The sequence below is a fragment of the Bubalus bubalis genome, chromosome 16, assembly GCF_019923935.1.
Source record: "Bubalus bubalis isolate 160015118507 breed Murrah chromosome 16, NDDB_SH_1, whole genome shotgun sequence".
NCBI classification, from domain to species: domain Eukaryota; kingdom Metazoa; phylum Chordata; class Mammalia; order Artiodactyla; family Bovidae; genus Bubalus; species Bubalus bubalis.
The window spans coordinates 37,195,455-37,209,979 of NC_059172.1; the positions used below are offsets into that span (position 1 = coordinate 37,195,455).

Here is a 14,525-nt window from a genome sequence, read left to right on the forward strand (position 1 = left end):
ATTTCCTCTTTCCTCATGTCATGAAAGACTCTATCCTGGAGGACATAGACTTTTTGGTGTTTGGGTTTTTGTTTTTAACTTTTTATTTTGTACTGGAGTATAGCTGACTAGCAATGCTGTAATAGTTTCAGGCAAAAAGCAAAGGGACTCAGCCATACATATACATGTATCCATTCTCCCCTAAACTCTCCTTCTATTCAGGCTGCCACATAACACTGAGCAGAGTTCCCTGTGCTATATAGTAGGACATTGTTGGTTATCCTTTTCAAATGCATCAGTGTTTACATGTCCATTTCAAACAGCCTAACTATCCCTTCCCTTCCACCCTTCCCCCTCTGATAAACATAAGACACAGACTTTTGTCCAGAAAGCCTTAGTGTAACTGAGAAACATTTGGAGTCTGTGCTATTTATTTCCTCTCAGTTAATTCAGGAAACCTGGGACAAGGAAGCCTCCATTTTGTCCCCAAATCCATCTCTTTTAAATAGTCATGCAACTCTGTTTTTAAATCTATCTTCATTTTTTTTAAATGCCTATTTATCCTCCTCTTTTTCACCTTCCACACCCAATAGGCCTTGTCCCCTCCAACCCTTGTAGACAGCTGCATGACCTTTAAGGCATGGTCATTCTTAAACCCAGCTCCATGGATGACCTACACTTCACCAGTTCATTTCTTTCTCTGGCTGATTGGCCTTTTCTTCATCCCCTTCTTATTCGTTATCTCTGTTTTCCTTGTATGGCTTTTCTTCTGTATTTTTTTTTCTTCTTTCCTTTCTCCTCTCCTAACTTTAAGTTTTGCAACAGTGATTTTACCAAGTCAATTTAAATGCCAATTTCTCACACTCTCAAGTTGTAAATTGGGTGTGATTTAGTCGTTTTGAGCATTTAGATGATTAAAAAAAAGATGACATACATGAAGCTAACATACACAGGGAACCCTTCTAGAGTGCCTGATACATAGTGCTCAATCGATGCATTTTCTTTTCTTTTCCCATAATTCTTATTTGCCCTCTTCCTCACTAAACAGCAGACTTTAACCTCTCATTTAAAAATTCCCACTCAACCTTCACACCTTATTCATTAGCATTGATCTCTGGCTTTCTATATTAATAGATTCTCACATGTAATGAAGTAAAAAGATAGTATTCATTGACCCTTGAACAATATGGGGGTTAATCTACATATAACTTATAGTTGACCCTCCACATCCAATATTCTTCATGAGGGGTTGGAGTCAACCAACCACTCATGGTATGAGATCAGATCAGATCAGATCAGTCGCTCAGTCGTGTCCAACTCTTTGCGACCCCATGAATCGCAGTACGCCAGGCCTCCCTGTCCATCACCAACTCCCGGAGTTCACTGAGACTCACGTCCATCGAGTCAGTGATGCCATCCAGCCATTTCATCCTCTGTCGTCCCCTTCTCCTCCTGCCCCCAATTCCTCCCAGCATCAGAGTCTTTTCCAATGAGTCAACTCTTTGCATGAGGTGGCCAAAGTACTGGAGCTTCAGCTTTAGCATCATTCCTTCCAAAGAAATCCCAGGGCTGATCTCCTTCAGAATGGACTGGTTGGATCTCCTTGCAGTCCAAGGGACTCTCAAGAGTCTTCTCCAACACCACAGTTCAAAAGCATCAATTCTTCGGCCCTCAGCCTTCTTCACAGTCCAACTCTCACATCCACACATGACCACTGGAAAAACCAAAGCCTTGACTAGATGGACCATTGTTGGCAAAGTAATGTCTCTGCTTTTGAATATGCTATCTAGGTTGGTCATCACTTTCCTTCCAAGGAGTATGCGTCTTTTAATTTCATGGCTGCTGATTTTGGAGCCCAGAAAAATAAAGTCTGACACTGTTTCCACTGTTTCCCCATCTATTTCCCATAAAGTGATGGGACCAGATGCCATGATCTTCGTTTACTGAATGTTTAGCTTTAAGCCAACTTTTTCACTCTCCACTTTCACTTTCATCAAGAGGCTTTTGAGTTCCTCTTCACTTTCTGCCATAAGGGTGGTGTCATCTGCATATCTGAGGTTATTGATATTTCTCCCGGCAATCTTGATTCCAGTTTGTGTTTCTTCCAGTCTAGCGTTTCTCATGATGTACTCTGCATATAAGTTAAATAAACAGGGTGACAATATACAGCCTTGACGAACTCCTTTTCCTATTTGGAACCAGTCTGTTGCTCCATATCATAGCACTGTAGTATTTACTATGAAAAATGTGTTGTATTTTGTGTTCTGTTGCTAAGTTGTGTCCAACTCTTTGTAACCCTCTGAACTTTTTCTTTTTTTTTTTTTTTTTTGGCTATGCTATATGGCTTGTGGGATCTTAGTTTCCTGACTAGGGATTGAACCTGGGCCCTTGGCAGTGAAATCATATAGACCTAACCGGTGGACCGCCAGGGAATTCCTTTCACCTTTTTCTTAATGTCTCCAAAATTAACACACTAGGCCACAGAAGATGAGAATGACAAACCTGAAGCTTAGGCTGGATTCCAGACCACTTTTCCCTCCCCACAGTATATGTTATGGACAAGCATATTCTCTCTCAAGCCTTAGCTGCTTCCTTTTACCTGGCAGGTGACACTTAGTACTTATGATGCTAAGTAATGACTCTTTTTTCATGCAAACATTTTTCTACTTCTTTGTTATTAATGCACAGAGGAGCTATGGAAAGCAGCAGACTTTTAATATGTGTGAAATGAAGTGTCCTTGATGAATAAGGAAGCAGGGTCAAATGATTTCTTAGAGACATTCCAGATACTTGTAATGTATTTTAGGATAAAGATATAAAGCTGGTGTCATCAACCAGAAAAATTAAAGCAATTAAGAAATGGTTTAATTGCAAAAGAAAACTGAATATTACTCATAAAAGAGGGGGGATAAAAGCCTACACAAAAACTAATTTTATAAAAATTAAATGTTTGATTTGTATTGATATTATTATTGTCATTATTATTATTTCACCAACAATAGAAACATTTATTGAAAGTGCATCATATGCTAATGATCCACTTACATTGACTTATTTAAGCCCCAAAACAAGCCTATGGATCTATATATTATAATTATATCCATTTTACAGCTCAAAGAATAGCCCTCTAGAAACTATTAATAGAAATCAAGGGTTTAAAATCATGTTTGCGGATTCAACTGTAGCTCACCTTTCAATACCTGCAGCTTCTTTATTTCCAGGGCACTTTCCCCTATATCATGTAGTTTTTTGTTTCCAGTGGGAAATCAGATCTGTTTTCTTGACCTGAGAAGAGAGATATTTTATTCCTCTCATATTTTTTTCTAACACAGAGATTTTGATTGACCTTCTATCCTGAGGTGTTAATCTTTGTTTCCTCATAGATATGTCTCCTTGTTATGCAGAGGTTGTTTTCCTCTGTCCTGAACAGATATCTTTCTCTTGGATAGCAGGTTGCCTTCCCAGGATGGGGTCAGAAGACAGCACACTATTAAGTTGGGCCATTATAGATAAAGATGTTTGTCATTATTCCTGTTTCAGAAACATGGTGTATTAGAAGACATCTAGCTCTTGTATTTCCAAATAAAAGCAAAATATTTTATCAAACAAAGAAAAGAAACATGGTATAAAGGGAACATATTCTAGGAGTTTTGCTTGCTGTACTCATATACATAGCAAACATCAATTAACCATGCAGCAATGTGCAGATTGACAACAGAAGAAGAATTTTCAAATGAATAGAATATTTTTCCCACTAATAAGAATTCTAAGGGGTGGAAATGTCTTTCTATTAACTTTTATAACACTGTCTTTTTTCTATACTCTCCCAACGATGTATAAGAAGCAAAGTAATCACAGGAGTTTCCGACCTTTTTGGCACCAGGGACAAGTTTTGTAGAAGACTATTCTTCTACAGACTGGGGTGGGGATGATTTGGGGATAATTCAAGAACATTACTTTTATTGTATACTTTATTTCTATTATTATTACATTAGCTTCACTTCAGATGATTAGACATTAGGTCCTGGAGGTTGAGGACCCCTGAGAGTTTGTGAAATGAACATAGAGATTTGAGCCCCTTTTAAGGATGTTGAGTCGGGTAACGGCAGACAATTCTCCAATGGAGGGTAGTCTCTGATGCTACTTGGAAGGGCAGGCATGGACATTTGGAATCCCTAGTATAGATTCTCGGAGAAGGCAATCACACCCCACTCCACTACTCTTGCCTGGAAAATCCCAAGGACGGAGGAGCCCGGTAGGCTGAAGTCCATGGGGTCGTGAAGAGTCGGACACGACTGAGAGACTTCACTTTCACTTTTCACTTTCATGCACTAGAGAAGGAAATGGCAACCCACTCCAGTGTTCTTGCCTGGAGAATCCCAGGGATGGCAGAGCCTGGTGGGCTGCAGTCTATGAGGTCGCACAGAGTCGGACACGACTGAAGCGACTTAGCAGCAGCAGCAGCAGCAGAAGTATAGATTCTATATTAACGCCGAAGTAATTTTATTCTTAACTCCTATCCCCATCAGTCACTTAAAATCCAACATACTCTAACCAGGATCTATAGAATATCTGATAGATTATAGCTTTCTTTATGTCAGTTTCTTTCCACTGATACCTTCTTTAAACTATACAATACCATCTCTTCATAGAAACATGAGAAACAGGCAATTCCTACCAAATATACACAGTGACATCACTAAGGGGTTAATTTTAATATTGAATTATAAAATATTCTACCAGATTTCCTTATTCTGGAGTTATATCTATTTTCAAAGATGACTCCACATTTTTATTTAGTATTGAAGACCAAATGGAGCTGGTCATGATAGAAGTGGCATAGGTTTGCAGATAGTACTAGGCAGGCAATTTTCAGATCCTTTTCAGCCTTTCATAACCTTTCTGTGTCTCACCCCAGGCTGCATCCTTGGCACCTGCCTAGGTCAAGCTCCCCAGACTCCAGACATAAGAAAATGTTCAACAGTAGTCAATTTACCCCAAAATATTTTCTGCTGACTGGTCTCCCTGGCCTGGAGACCCTGTACCCTTGGTTTGTCTTTCCATTCTGTACCATGTATCTTGTGGCTCTTGTGGGCAATAGTCTGATTCTGACAGTGATCAAGAAAAATACCTCCCTCCACCAGCCAATGTATCTATTCCTAGCTATGCTAGCCTTTGCAGAGCTTGGTGTCTCTGCTTCTACCCTGCCCACTGTGCTGGTCATTTTCCTTTTTGGTTGCAATGAGATCTGCTTTGAAGCCTGCCTTTTACAGATGTTCTCCATACATTCATTTTCCATCATGGAGTCAGGAGTTCTGCTGGCCATGTTTGTGGACCGCTTTGTGGCCATCTACAACCCACTTCGGTACACCGCCATCCTGACCCTGCCCCGTATTGCTGGTTCTGCTGCTGTTCTTGGACTAAAGAGTGTGATGCTCATGTTTCCATTGCCTTTTCTCCTGAAGCATCTGCCCTTCTGTGGCCACAATGTCCTCTCCCACTCCTATTGTCTTCACTCAGATCTAATCCAGCTGCCCTGTGGGAACACTCGCCCCAACAGCATTCTGGGGCTCTGCATTGTGACTTCTACCTTTGGACTGGACTCATTGCTCATCGTCATCTCTTATATGCTGATCCTGTACACAGTGCTGGGCATTTCCTCAGGGGAGGGGCGACGGAAGGCCCTTGGCACGTGTGTCTCACATATCTGTGCGGTCCTCGTGTACTACGTGCCCATGATCAGTGTGGCCCTGGTGCACCGCTTTGTGAGGCAGGCTGCACCTGCTGTCCGTCTGTTCCTGGCCAACATCTATCTTCTGGTGCCTCCTGTGCTCAATCCCATCATCTACAGTGTTAAAACCAAGCAGATTCGCCAGGGGCTAATCCGACTCTTTCTTCAAAGAAAATAAGAAAGGAGTTGGGGCGATGAGAGGGTTACCCTCAAAGCATTCAGTGTCATCATCCAAGGGGTCCAGGGAGGGAGGAAGTATTCATCACCTTCAAAGTTGGAAAGCCTGATAAAGCTGCATGTTGATGAATATGTTTTAGAGAGTGTTCATTTTCCTGTACTCCATGTTGTCATCTAAATAGTACTGTTTACTGTTTTGTCAACTATTTATGTGTCAACTTAAAAGGCACCTACTCTTTAACACAGAAATTCCAAATCTTAGCACAGCCCTAGATTCATACTTTCATGCTTTTTCTATTTTGTTGTATATATACATATAATGTATATATTACTTATGTACACAAGGCTTTCTTGGTGGCTCAGATGGTAAAGAATTTGTCTGCAACAGGAGGATTTTATTATGTTTATAACAAAAGAGAGTGTTGAATGTCATATTCTTAAAATTTTTATAAGCAATACATATAAAGTGAGAATTCCTTTTGCTCCTCTCTTCACCATATCATTGACTCCTTCAAAAGAGTTATTACTGTTATCAATTTAGTATGTGTTGTTACATATACCAACAAATTTCTATTTTTATGTGGTCAAATTGTTGTACAAAAAGTATTATCAAATGTGCGTATGGGTGTGTGTGTGTGTGTGATTTGTTATTTCTTTCTTGCTGATACATCTGGATTTTTTTCCTGAGAATATTTCATAGTGTGGACAGATCCTATATCTGTGTTTATCCTGGAAACCTGTTCAAACTTTGGGACAATTAGAATCAAGCTAGGTACTAAAACCAAAGTCCTATAACTGAGAATAAGTATTGAGAATAAATCTAGACGGAAGAGTTTTATGAATCAGGAGTCTGCAAATTTCTTGAGGAATATCGACTTTCGGGAATAAGACTAATTCTCCTGCTAAGACCTTATTGGAAGAATTTCTCATGAAGATGATGACATGGAAAGCAGAGGGGATAAGTTTGCTAATGCAAGGTATCCTTTGTCCATTTGAGACTTTGAAATGTGAGGTTTTTAGAAGCTGACTGAATCTGAGTCATTGTAGACTGAATGTTAGCAGGGTAATATGGGAAGGGAAATTTTTCTGATACCTTATTTTTCTTGGATTCCTAAGGGCCTGTTTCTATCTTTCCCATAGTAGCATTCGTGGCTATGAAGACTAGTCATATTTTTTGCTTCTTATTGTTTGTCTCATACCACACATCACAGTTGTAATCAAGAAATTATTTTTATATTGCTTTACCTTTTAAATGCCTCTCTGGTCCACTACACTTTAATTTTAATAAGGCATGGACTCTGTCTTCTCTTCTCATTATGTACCTCCAGTGATTCCAGACATGCCTGAAATATACTAGCTACTCAGTAAATATTTGGTGGATGAATAAATTAATTATTGAATGAATGAATACAGGTCTACACATATTTCCTTATCTCTTATGTTTATATCACCCAAAGAAAGATATGGATAATTTTTATTTTTTACTTCATTAGGCTATATCTGAATTTTGTTTCTAATCAAGGTTATTTTTCTCTTAACATATTTTGTTTACTACTAAAAAAAAAGGTCAATACATGATTTCATAATACAATATATAGGCATATCTTGGCGATATTGTGGGTTTGGTTCCAGACAACAGTAAGTAATATCACAATAAAGCAAGTCACACAAATTTTTGTGGTTTCTCAGTATACAAAAAGTTATGTTTATACTATACCATAGTCTATTAAGTGTGCAATAGAATTAGGTCTAAAAAACAATGCACATACCTTAATAAAAGTATTTTATTGCTAAAAAATGCTAATGATTAGCTAAACCTTCAGCGAGTCTTAATTTTGTTGCTGCTGAAGGAAACCCCATGTTGATGGCTGCAGATTGATCAGGGTGGTGGTCGCTGAAGTTTGGGGAGGCTGTGGCAATTTTGTAAAGTACGTTAACATGCATCTGTCGACTCTTCCTTTTATGAAGCAATTCTCTATGATATGTTTGATTTCTGATAGTAATTTACCCAAAGTATACCTACTTTCAAAATTGGAGTCAATCTCAAACCTTGCCACTGCTTTATCAATTAAGTTTATGTAATATTCTAAATTCTGTTTTAATTTCAACAGCCTTCAAAGCACCTTCACCAGGAGTAGATTCCATTTTGAGAAATAACTTCCTTTGCTCATCTATACAAAGTGGCACCTCGTCCATTAAATTTTCATCTTGAGGTTGCAGCAGTTTAGTCACATCTGCAGGCTCCACTTCTAATTCTAGCTCTCTTGCTAAATCAACTATATCAGCACTTACTTTCTCCACTGAAGTCCTGAACCCCTCCAAATTACTCATGAGGGTTAATACTTCTTTCAAATTCTTGATAATGTTCACATTTTGACCTCTTCCCATGAATTAGAAATGTTCTTAATGGCATCTAAAAAGGTGAATAATTTCCAGATTTTTTTTTTCAATTTCCTTTTCCCAGAACCATTAGAAGAATCACTATATGTTGCAATTATAGCACTATATTGACCAGGTACATTGCCAATGAGCAGTCATACTCACACTTTTTTTTTTCCTGAGCAGTAGTCCTCAGTATTCTTGACTGGAGAATCCCATTGATAGAGAAGCCTGGTGGGCTGCAGTTTCTCTCTCTCTCTCTCTGTGTGTATATATATATATATATATATATATATATATTCCACTTTGCTGTACAGCAGAAACTAACACAACATTGTAAACCAACTATACCTTAATAATTTTAAAAAGGTTCTATAAATGGTAGAATTTTTAAGCCAACTCTTTTTTTCCCTCTTGTCAGTCAGAAAATTAGCAAATGAAGTAGCCATCTACATATAATCAAAACTCATTTTGCTCAGCAATTTTAAATCATTTTAACGTTGGATTCTGGAAATGCTCATTTTCTACTAGCTCTTCCACAGTCATTTTATGCTTGGAAGCCCTATTCATTATACCTTTCTGACCAATCTCCCCTTCCCTTGACTCTAACTCAATCTGGAACTTTTTCTCACAATAATATAACCCCTTGGATCCTGTCATCTCCTGATATTAAACATCCTTGATATTTATGGATATCAACATTTTTGTACCCTGTTCCTTATATATTAAATATATATTTGTGAAAGCCATAGTCAATGATCATAATAGAGGAATATATAATTTCTCTGGGATATAATTTTCTTATAATAGTTATAATAATAGCTAGCCCTTATGATGTACTTCTGATAATCTAGACACTTTTCTAAGCAATTTGTATATATGAATTATCTCATTTTCATAGAGGATGCATTCAATTATTATTACTATTATTATACTCATTTCACAGAAGTACTGACTCAGTACACTTGCTTGTTTCTTTCAAGGATCCCTGGACATTGAAAAGAAGCGATGTAATTAGCTAAGTAATTTCTCCTCAGGGAACCCAAGTACCTCTCTCTTCCTCCACTCACCAGAGCTGATCAGCTTACAAAGAAAGGCACAGCATCCCCCTAGGATAAGGGAAGTATTAAAGCTAAGATGGCTGGGACTTGGTAAACTGAGCTCCCTAGTCCTACTTGATGTTCAGAGGTCAGGTCTGTTTGTGGTGAGTACTCAAGCCCATAATCTCCAGCCCTGCCTCCTGAAGCAGCTTTCAGAAGCAATTGCCAAAAGCCTCAACTCTACCCCACAATTTGCCCTCTAGATATTTTCATAGTCAGTGGCCATCTTTCTAGCTTCCTGAGCCTATGTGACAGGATGAGAAGACTTTCCTAAACTTGGTAGCAGATGAAGAACAAAATAAAAACATCCAACTGTCATGGATTTCAGAAAGAGCTTAGTCATCGTACTGTCTTCAGTTGGTCATGCAATGTATATACCTTCTTTATATTCTCATCTGTTAAGTGGAAAGTCCTTGTGTCCTTGTTTCCCTCACAGATATGGTCTGAGTATGAGTGAGACAATGACAAAAATATATCAATATTAATAGAAATGTGGGGGCAAACTGACTTTGGATGATTCCTCCTGATAGTGCCTGAGGGTGGAGGTAGAAAGAGCAAGGGGTAATAACATTCAGTGATTGCTCAAAGCTCACTTAAACACCTAGAGCCACTCTGAGATGTAGGTATTCATATATCTCTCTTTAAACATAAAGAAATGAAGTTTCACAAATGCTTAAGTAAGTAAAGCACTTAGCATTCATTTCTAATTCTGTTCACTTTCAGAGATGTAGCATGAACTAGATCACATACTTTTCTTTCTAGGGATTTGTTGTTTCTTATGTGTGCAATAGACTAAATTATGCCTTTTAACCTCTCTAAAACTGAAATACTCCTGTCATACAAATCCTAAACTCAGGGGAATAATTGCCTTTTAATATCTTCTTTAACAAGACCTGAGTTTTGTCTGAGAAGATTCTTGAGGATAGGTAGAATGAAAAAAAAAAAGCAATAATAATAATAATAAATAAAGGTAAGGGAAAAAAGAAAGAAAACAAAAGAGAGCATGAAGAAGCAGGGAAAACAGCTTCTAACAGGGGAAGGGAAACTCTAGATTTAAGTATCCTTCAAGACTGTCCCTTCCAATATCAGGTCATTGGGAGTGAGATAGGCAAGAAGTAGGGTGCAGTAGGATTAAGAGTACAGTGAGGCTACACATAGAAGAGCCACTTTACTCAGTGGTGTGTGCTCAGTTGTGTCCGACTCTTCAGTCCTTGGGATTTCCCAGGCAAGAATATCAGAGTGGATTGCTTGCATTTCTCCAAGGGATCTTTCCTACTCAGGGATGGAACATGAGTCTCTTGCGTCTCCTGCATTGACAGACAGATTCTATCCAGAGGCAGACCTATATTTGGTCCTTGAAAGGGTTAAGAATGTTGTGTTAGCCATCTGGAAGTGAGGAGCGAACAGGGAAAAGACCATTATAAGTAGGGTTCAGAAGTATCTCTCAATTTCTCAACCAAAGGAAGTTCTGATATACATGATAATTTCTTGAGGTCAATAATGTGTCCCTGAATTTCCATACCTTAAATTTTAGTACAACCCATGACACAGAGTTTTCCCCAAGCTAATATTTACTGAGGTAAACTGCATCAGACCAAGACAGGTGCACAAGGATCCTGGATTTAGGCAGACAATGGTCTTTTATTTCATTTTTTCTTCTCATATTTTCATGAGAGTAAAAATTATGGGAAAAATCAACAATTTTGATATCATATTACATCAACAGTTTTCACTTCCTCCATTATTTCTTTTAGTCTTTGACAATGTAGGGCCTTATATACTCACAGTGTAGTCATTGTTTCTATATTTTGTTACAGTTAAATTCTCCATTTAGCCTGAAAAAAGTCCATTAATTCCTTGGGAAATAGCTGAAATGTTATTTTCTGAGGTAAGTTTCCCTGACTCTTAGAATAAAGTAGGTTTTTTCCTTCTAGTTCCTTCTCATTGAATTATGAATTTTCCTTTTGCAGCACTTAACATAATTTAACGAGCTTAGAGAGAAGACCAGGGCATTTGGTGATTGCATTGACTACTTATAGGAGAAAGTATGTTTTTTGACCTGCAGTTGATCTGTGTTGCCAAGGTCCTATATTCAGCAGTGGCTGGATAATAGTTCACATCAGGCAAGTTCAGACAGGATTTCAGCAAGGGTGGAAATATGCGCATGTGCAAACATGTGAGTAGATATGTGTGTGGGTATGTGTCTGTGTGTCGGATGAATGAGTTGAAAAATGTGTGTAGAGCCTCTCCTATCCAGCCAGTCTAGAACTCTATTGTTATTCCTGATCTAGACAGCGCTCAGCTTCAAACGGACTCAATTTAGAGAAGTCATTTTATCATCTTCCCTATTTTATCTTGCCTTCCTCTCCTGCCCAAGAAAACCTTCCTTGACAGTCTGCTTAGGTTTCCATTTTTGTCGCAATGTATTCAGAGATTTGTCTGGCCAGAAAGAAGTCCCAGTGGGTCAGATCGGTTGTCTCTGAGAACTGTGAGTTGAGAGATTGTGAAGACCATCATGGCAGTCTTTTCATGAGCCTGAAAGTCTCCATACTAATACACCAACTTTGGTTCCTAACTTATTCTGTCCTTTACGCATAATCTCTGAAGGCGCTTCCTAGTCCTTTCAAAGCCCAAAACAGCTAACACCGGTGAGTATCCAAGTTCTATTCTTTTCTAGTTTAACTTTTTTGGACTCTTGCTCCAGGCTCTGGTCATCACCACTTCTCAGGCTTGCTTTGGAACTCAATTATTTATATATCTATATATGTTTATCAGGTATTTTTCACTGTTTTTATATAGTGACCTTTTGCCTTATATCTAGATACTTATCAAAAATATCTCTATTCATCTATTACTGACATTATCCCATATCTTATGCTGGGCTTCCCTAGTACCTCAGCTGGTAAAGAATCCACCTGCAATGCAGGAAACCTGGGTCCAATCTCTGGGTTGGGAAGATTCCCTAGAGGAGGGTGTGGCAACCCACTCCAGTATTCTTGCCTGGAGAATCCTCATGGACAGAAAAGAATCAGATAGGACTGAGTGACTAAGCACAGCAGACAGTATGCTGAGATTGCCTACACACACCTTCTCCATAGCAGCTTTCCAGGCTCATGCATTTTCATACCAAGACTTGACAGCCATTTCTCCCTTAGCAGATTCAAGGGGCACTACCATTCATAGGGATAATTTTCTAACCTTGAACTTCCTCCCTTTGGATGCTATCACCTCCTTGTAAGTGGGAACTTCCTGATGATGATCATCTGTCAGTTTTCAGCCATGAGACATTTAACCACATTAATCTGTGACTTTGTCTTGTTCTTCCCTTTCCTTAGTGTCCAGGAGTCAGTCTCCACTATGATGTCATCTCACTAGTTTGCTTTTAATTATCAAGGAAGCACTGATCTTACTGAATGAGATTTCAACATGAGGAACTCCAGTAGTACTTTGGAGTCCCTACCTACAATGTTCATTCTTGTTGGCATCCCAGGACTGGAGGCAGAGCACATCTGGATATCCATCCCCTTCTGCTTGATGTACATTATCATCTTCCTTGGGAATGGCACCATTCTTCATGTCATCAGGACAGACACCGCTCTACACCAGCCCATGTACCTTTTCCTTGGCATGCTAGCACTGGCTGAAGTCGGTGTCTCTGCATCCACTCTGCCTACAGTGCTAGGTGTTTTCCTTTTTGGTATCACCAAGATTAGTTTCAATGCATGCCTTCTCCAGATGTTCTCCATCCATTCTTTCTCCATTATGGAGTCCACTGTGTTGCTCTCCATGTCTGTTGACCGATTTGTGGCCATCTACAACCCACTGCGCTATACAGCCATCCTAACCGTGCCCCGCATTTTTGGCATGGCAGCTGGTATTGGGCTGAAAAGCATTGTGCTCATGGCCCCACTGACCATTCTCCTAAGGCACCTGACCTTCTGTGGCCATAATATCCTCTCCCATTCCTATTGTCTTCACCCCAACCTTATCCATCTACCTTGTGGGGATACTACTATCAACAATATCTATGGGCTTTTCATTGTTACTTCCACCTTTGGGCTTGATTCACTCCTTATTGTGGTCTCCTATGGGTTCATACTCCACACTGTACTAAGCATTGCCACTGGGGAGGGGCGGAGGAAGGCACTCAGCACATGTAGCTCACACGTCTGTGTGGTATTCTCTTACTATGTGCCTATGATTGGCTTGTCTATGGTGCACCGCCTTGGATATCATGTGTCCCCTTTGCTCCATGCTATGATGGCCAATGCTTACCTCTTTTTACCACCTGTTGTCAATCCCATTGTCTACAGCATTAAGACCAAGGAAATCCGTCGTGGCATTTCCTGGATATTATCAGAGAAGAAAGCCAGAGTTTAGACAAAGGACAAAGTAGAAAGAGACTTTTTCTATAATCACAGGTGGTCCCAGCTTGCATGTTATACAAATGATGTTACCTTAAAATATGGTATCTAACAGGAGGTTGGGCGTCCCTGGTGGCTCAGTAGTAAAGAATCCTCCTGCAATTCAGGAGCCTCAGGAGATGTGGGTTTGATCCTTGGGTTGGGAAGATCCCCTGGAGGAGGAAATGACAACCCACTCCAGTATTCTTGCCTGGAGAATCCCATGGACAGAGGAGCCTGGCTTGCTACAGTCCACAGGGTAGCAAAGAGCTGGATATAACTGAAGTGACTGAGCACAAGAGGAGGTTATCTTATAATAAGGCAGTGGACAGGAGTTGGGGTGCAAGTGGAAAGGGATTATGTATGACAGAACAGTATAAAGAATTGATGTCATTTTAAAACATGTTGTGTGCAATACCTTGCATAGATGGAAAAAGAATGCCAGAAGGATTGTTTATGAAGACATAGAACTCCACATAAGGAAAAAATGTAATCAGAAATCAGAAGATGTCCTGGGAAATCTATTGAGTCAACTGTTCTAGGAAAAGAGAAAGTGCAAGGATTTACATTTTCTTGAGTTGTTGGTACCCAAGCTCAATAGCAGAAGGACATACTAAGTAGTTCGCTCCAAGTAGACTTTCAGTACTGGCTCCAGTGTAGCATTCACTCATTCTCACTAAGACTCCCAAGTTAGGAGTCTGAAGATTACAAATCTGGCTCATTATGCAGAAGTCCGAAGGTCACCCACCCATAACC

At 39.4% G+C, this 14,525-nt stretch overlaps 2 protein-coding genes across 2 annotated transcripts; both read left to right on the forward strand.

Annotated features, from left to right (window-relative positions):
- The first annotated feature begins 4,952 nt into the window (after nt 1-4,952).
- On the forward strand, nt 4,953-5,888 carry LOC102394899 (olfactory receptor 51I1-like). Its single transcript, XM_006061588.3, has one exon. The coding sequence runs from the start codon at nt 4,953-4,955 to the stop codon at nt 5,886-5,888; it is 936 nt and encodes a 311-aa protein (XP_006061650.3).
- A 6,904-nt stretch (nt 5,889-12,792) lies between these two features.
- LOC102400226 (olfactory receptor 51J1) lies at nt 12,793-13,746 on the forward strand. Its single transcript, XM_006061597.2, has one exon. The coding sequence runs from the start codon at nt 12,793-12,795 to the stop codon at nt 13,744-13,746; it is 954 nt and encodes a 317-aa protein (XP_006061659.2).
- The last annotated feature ends 779 nt before the right edge of the window (nt 13,747-14,525 follow it).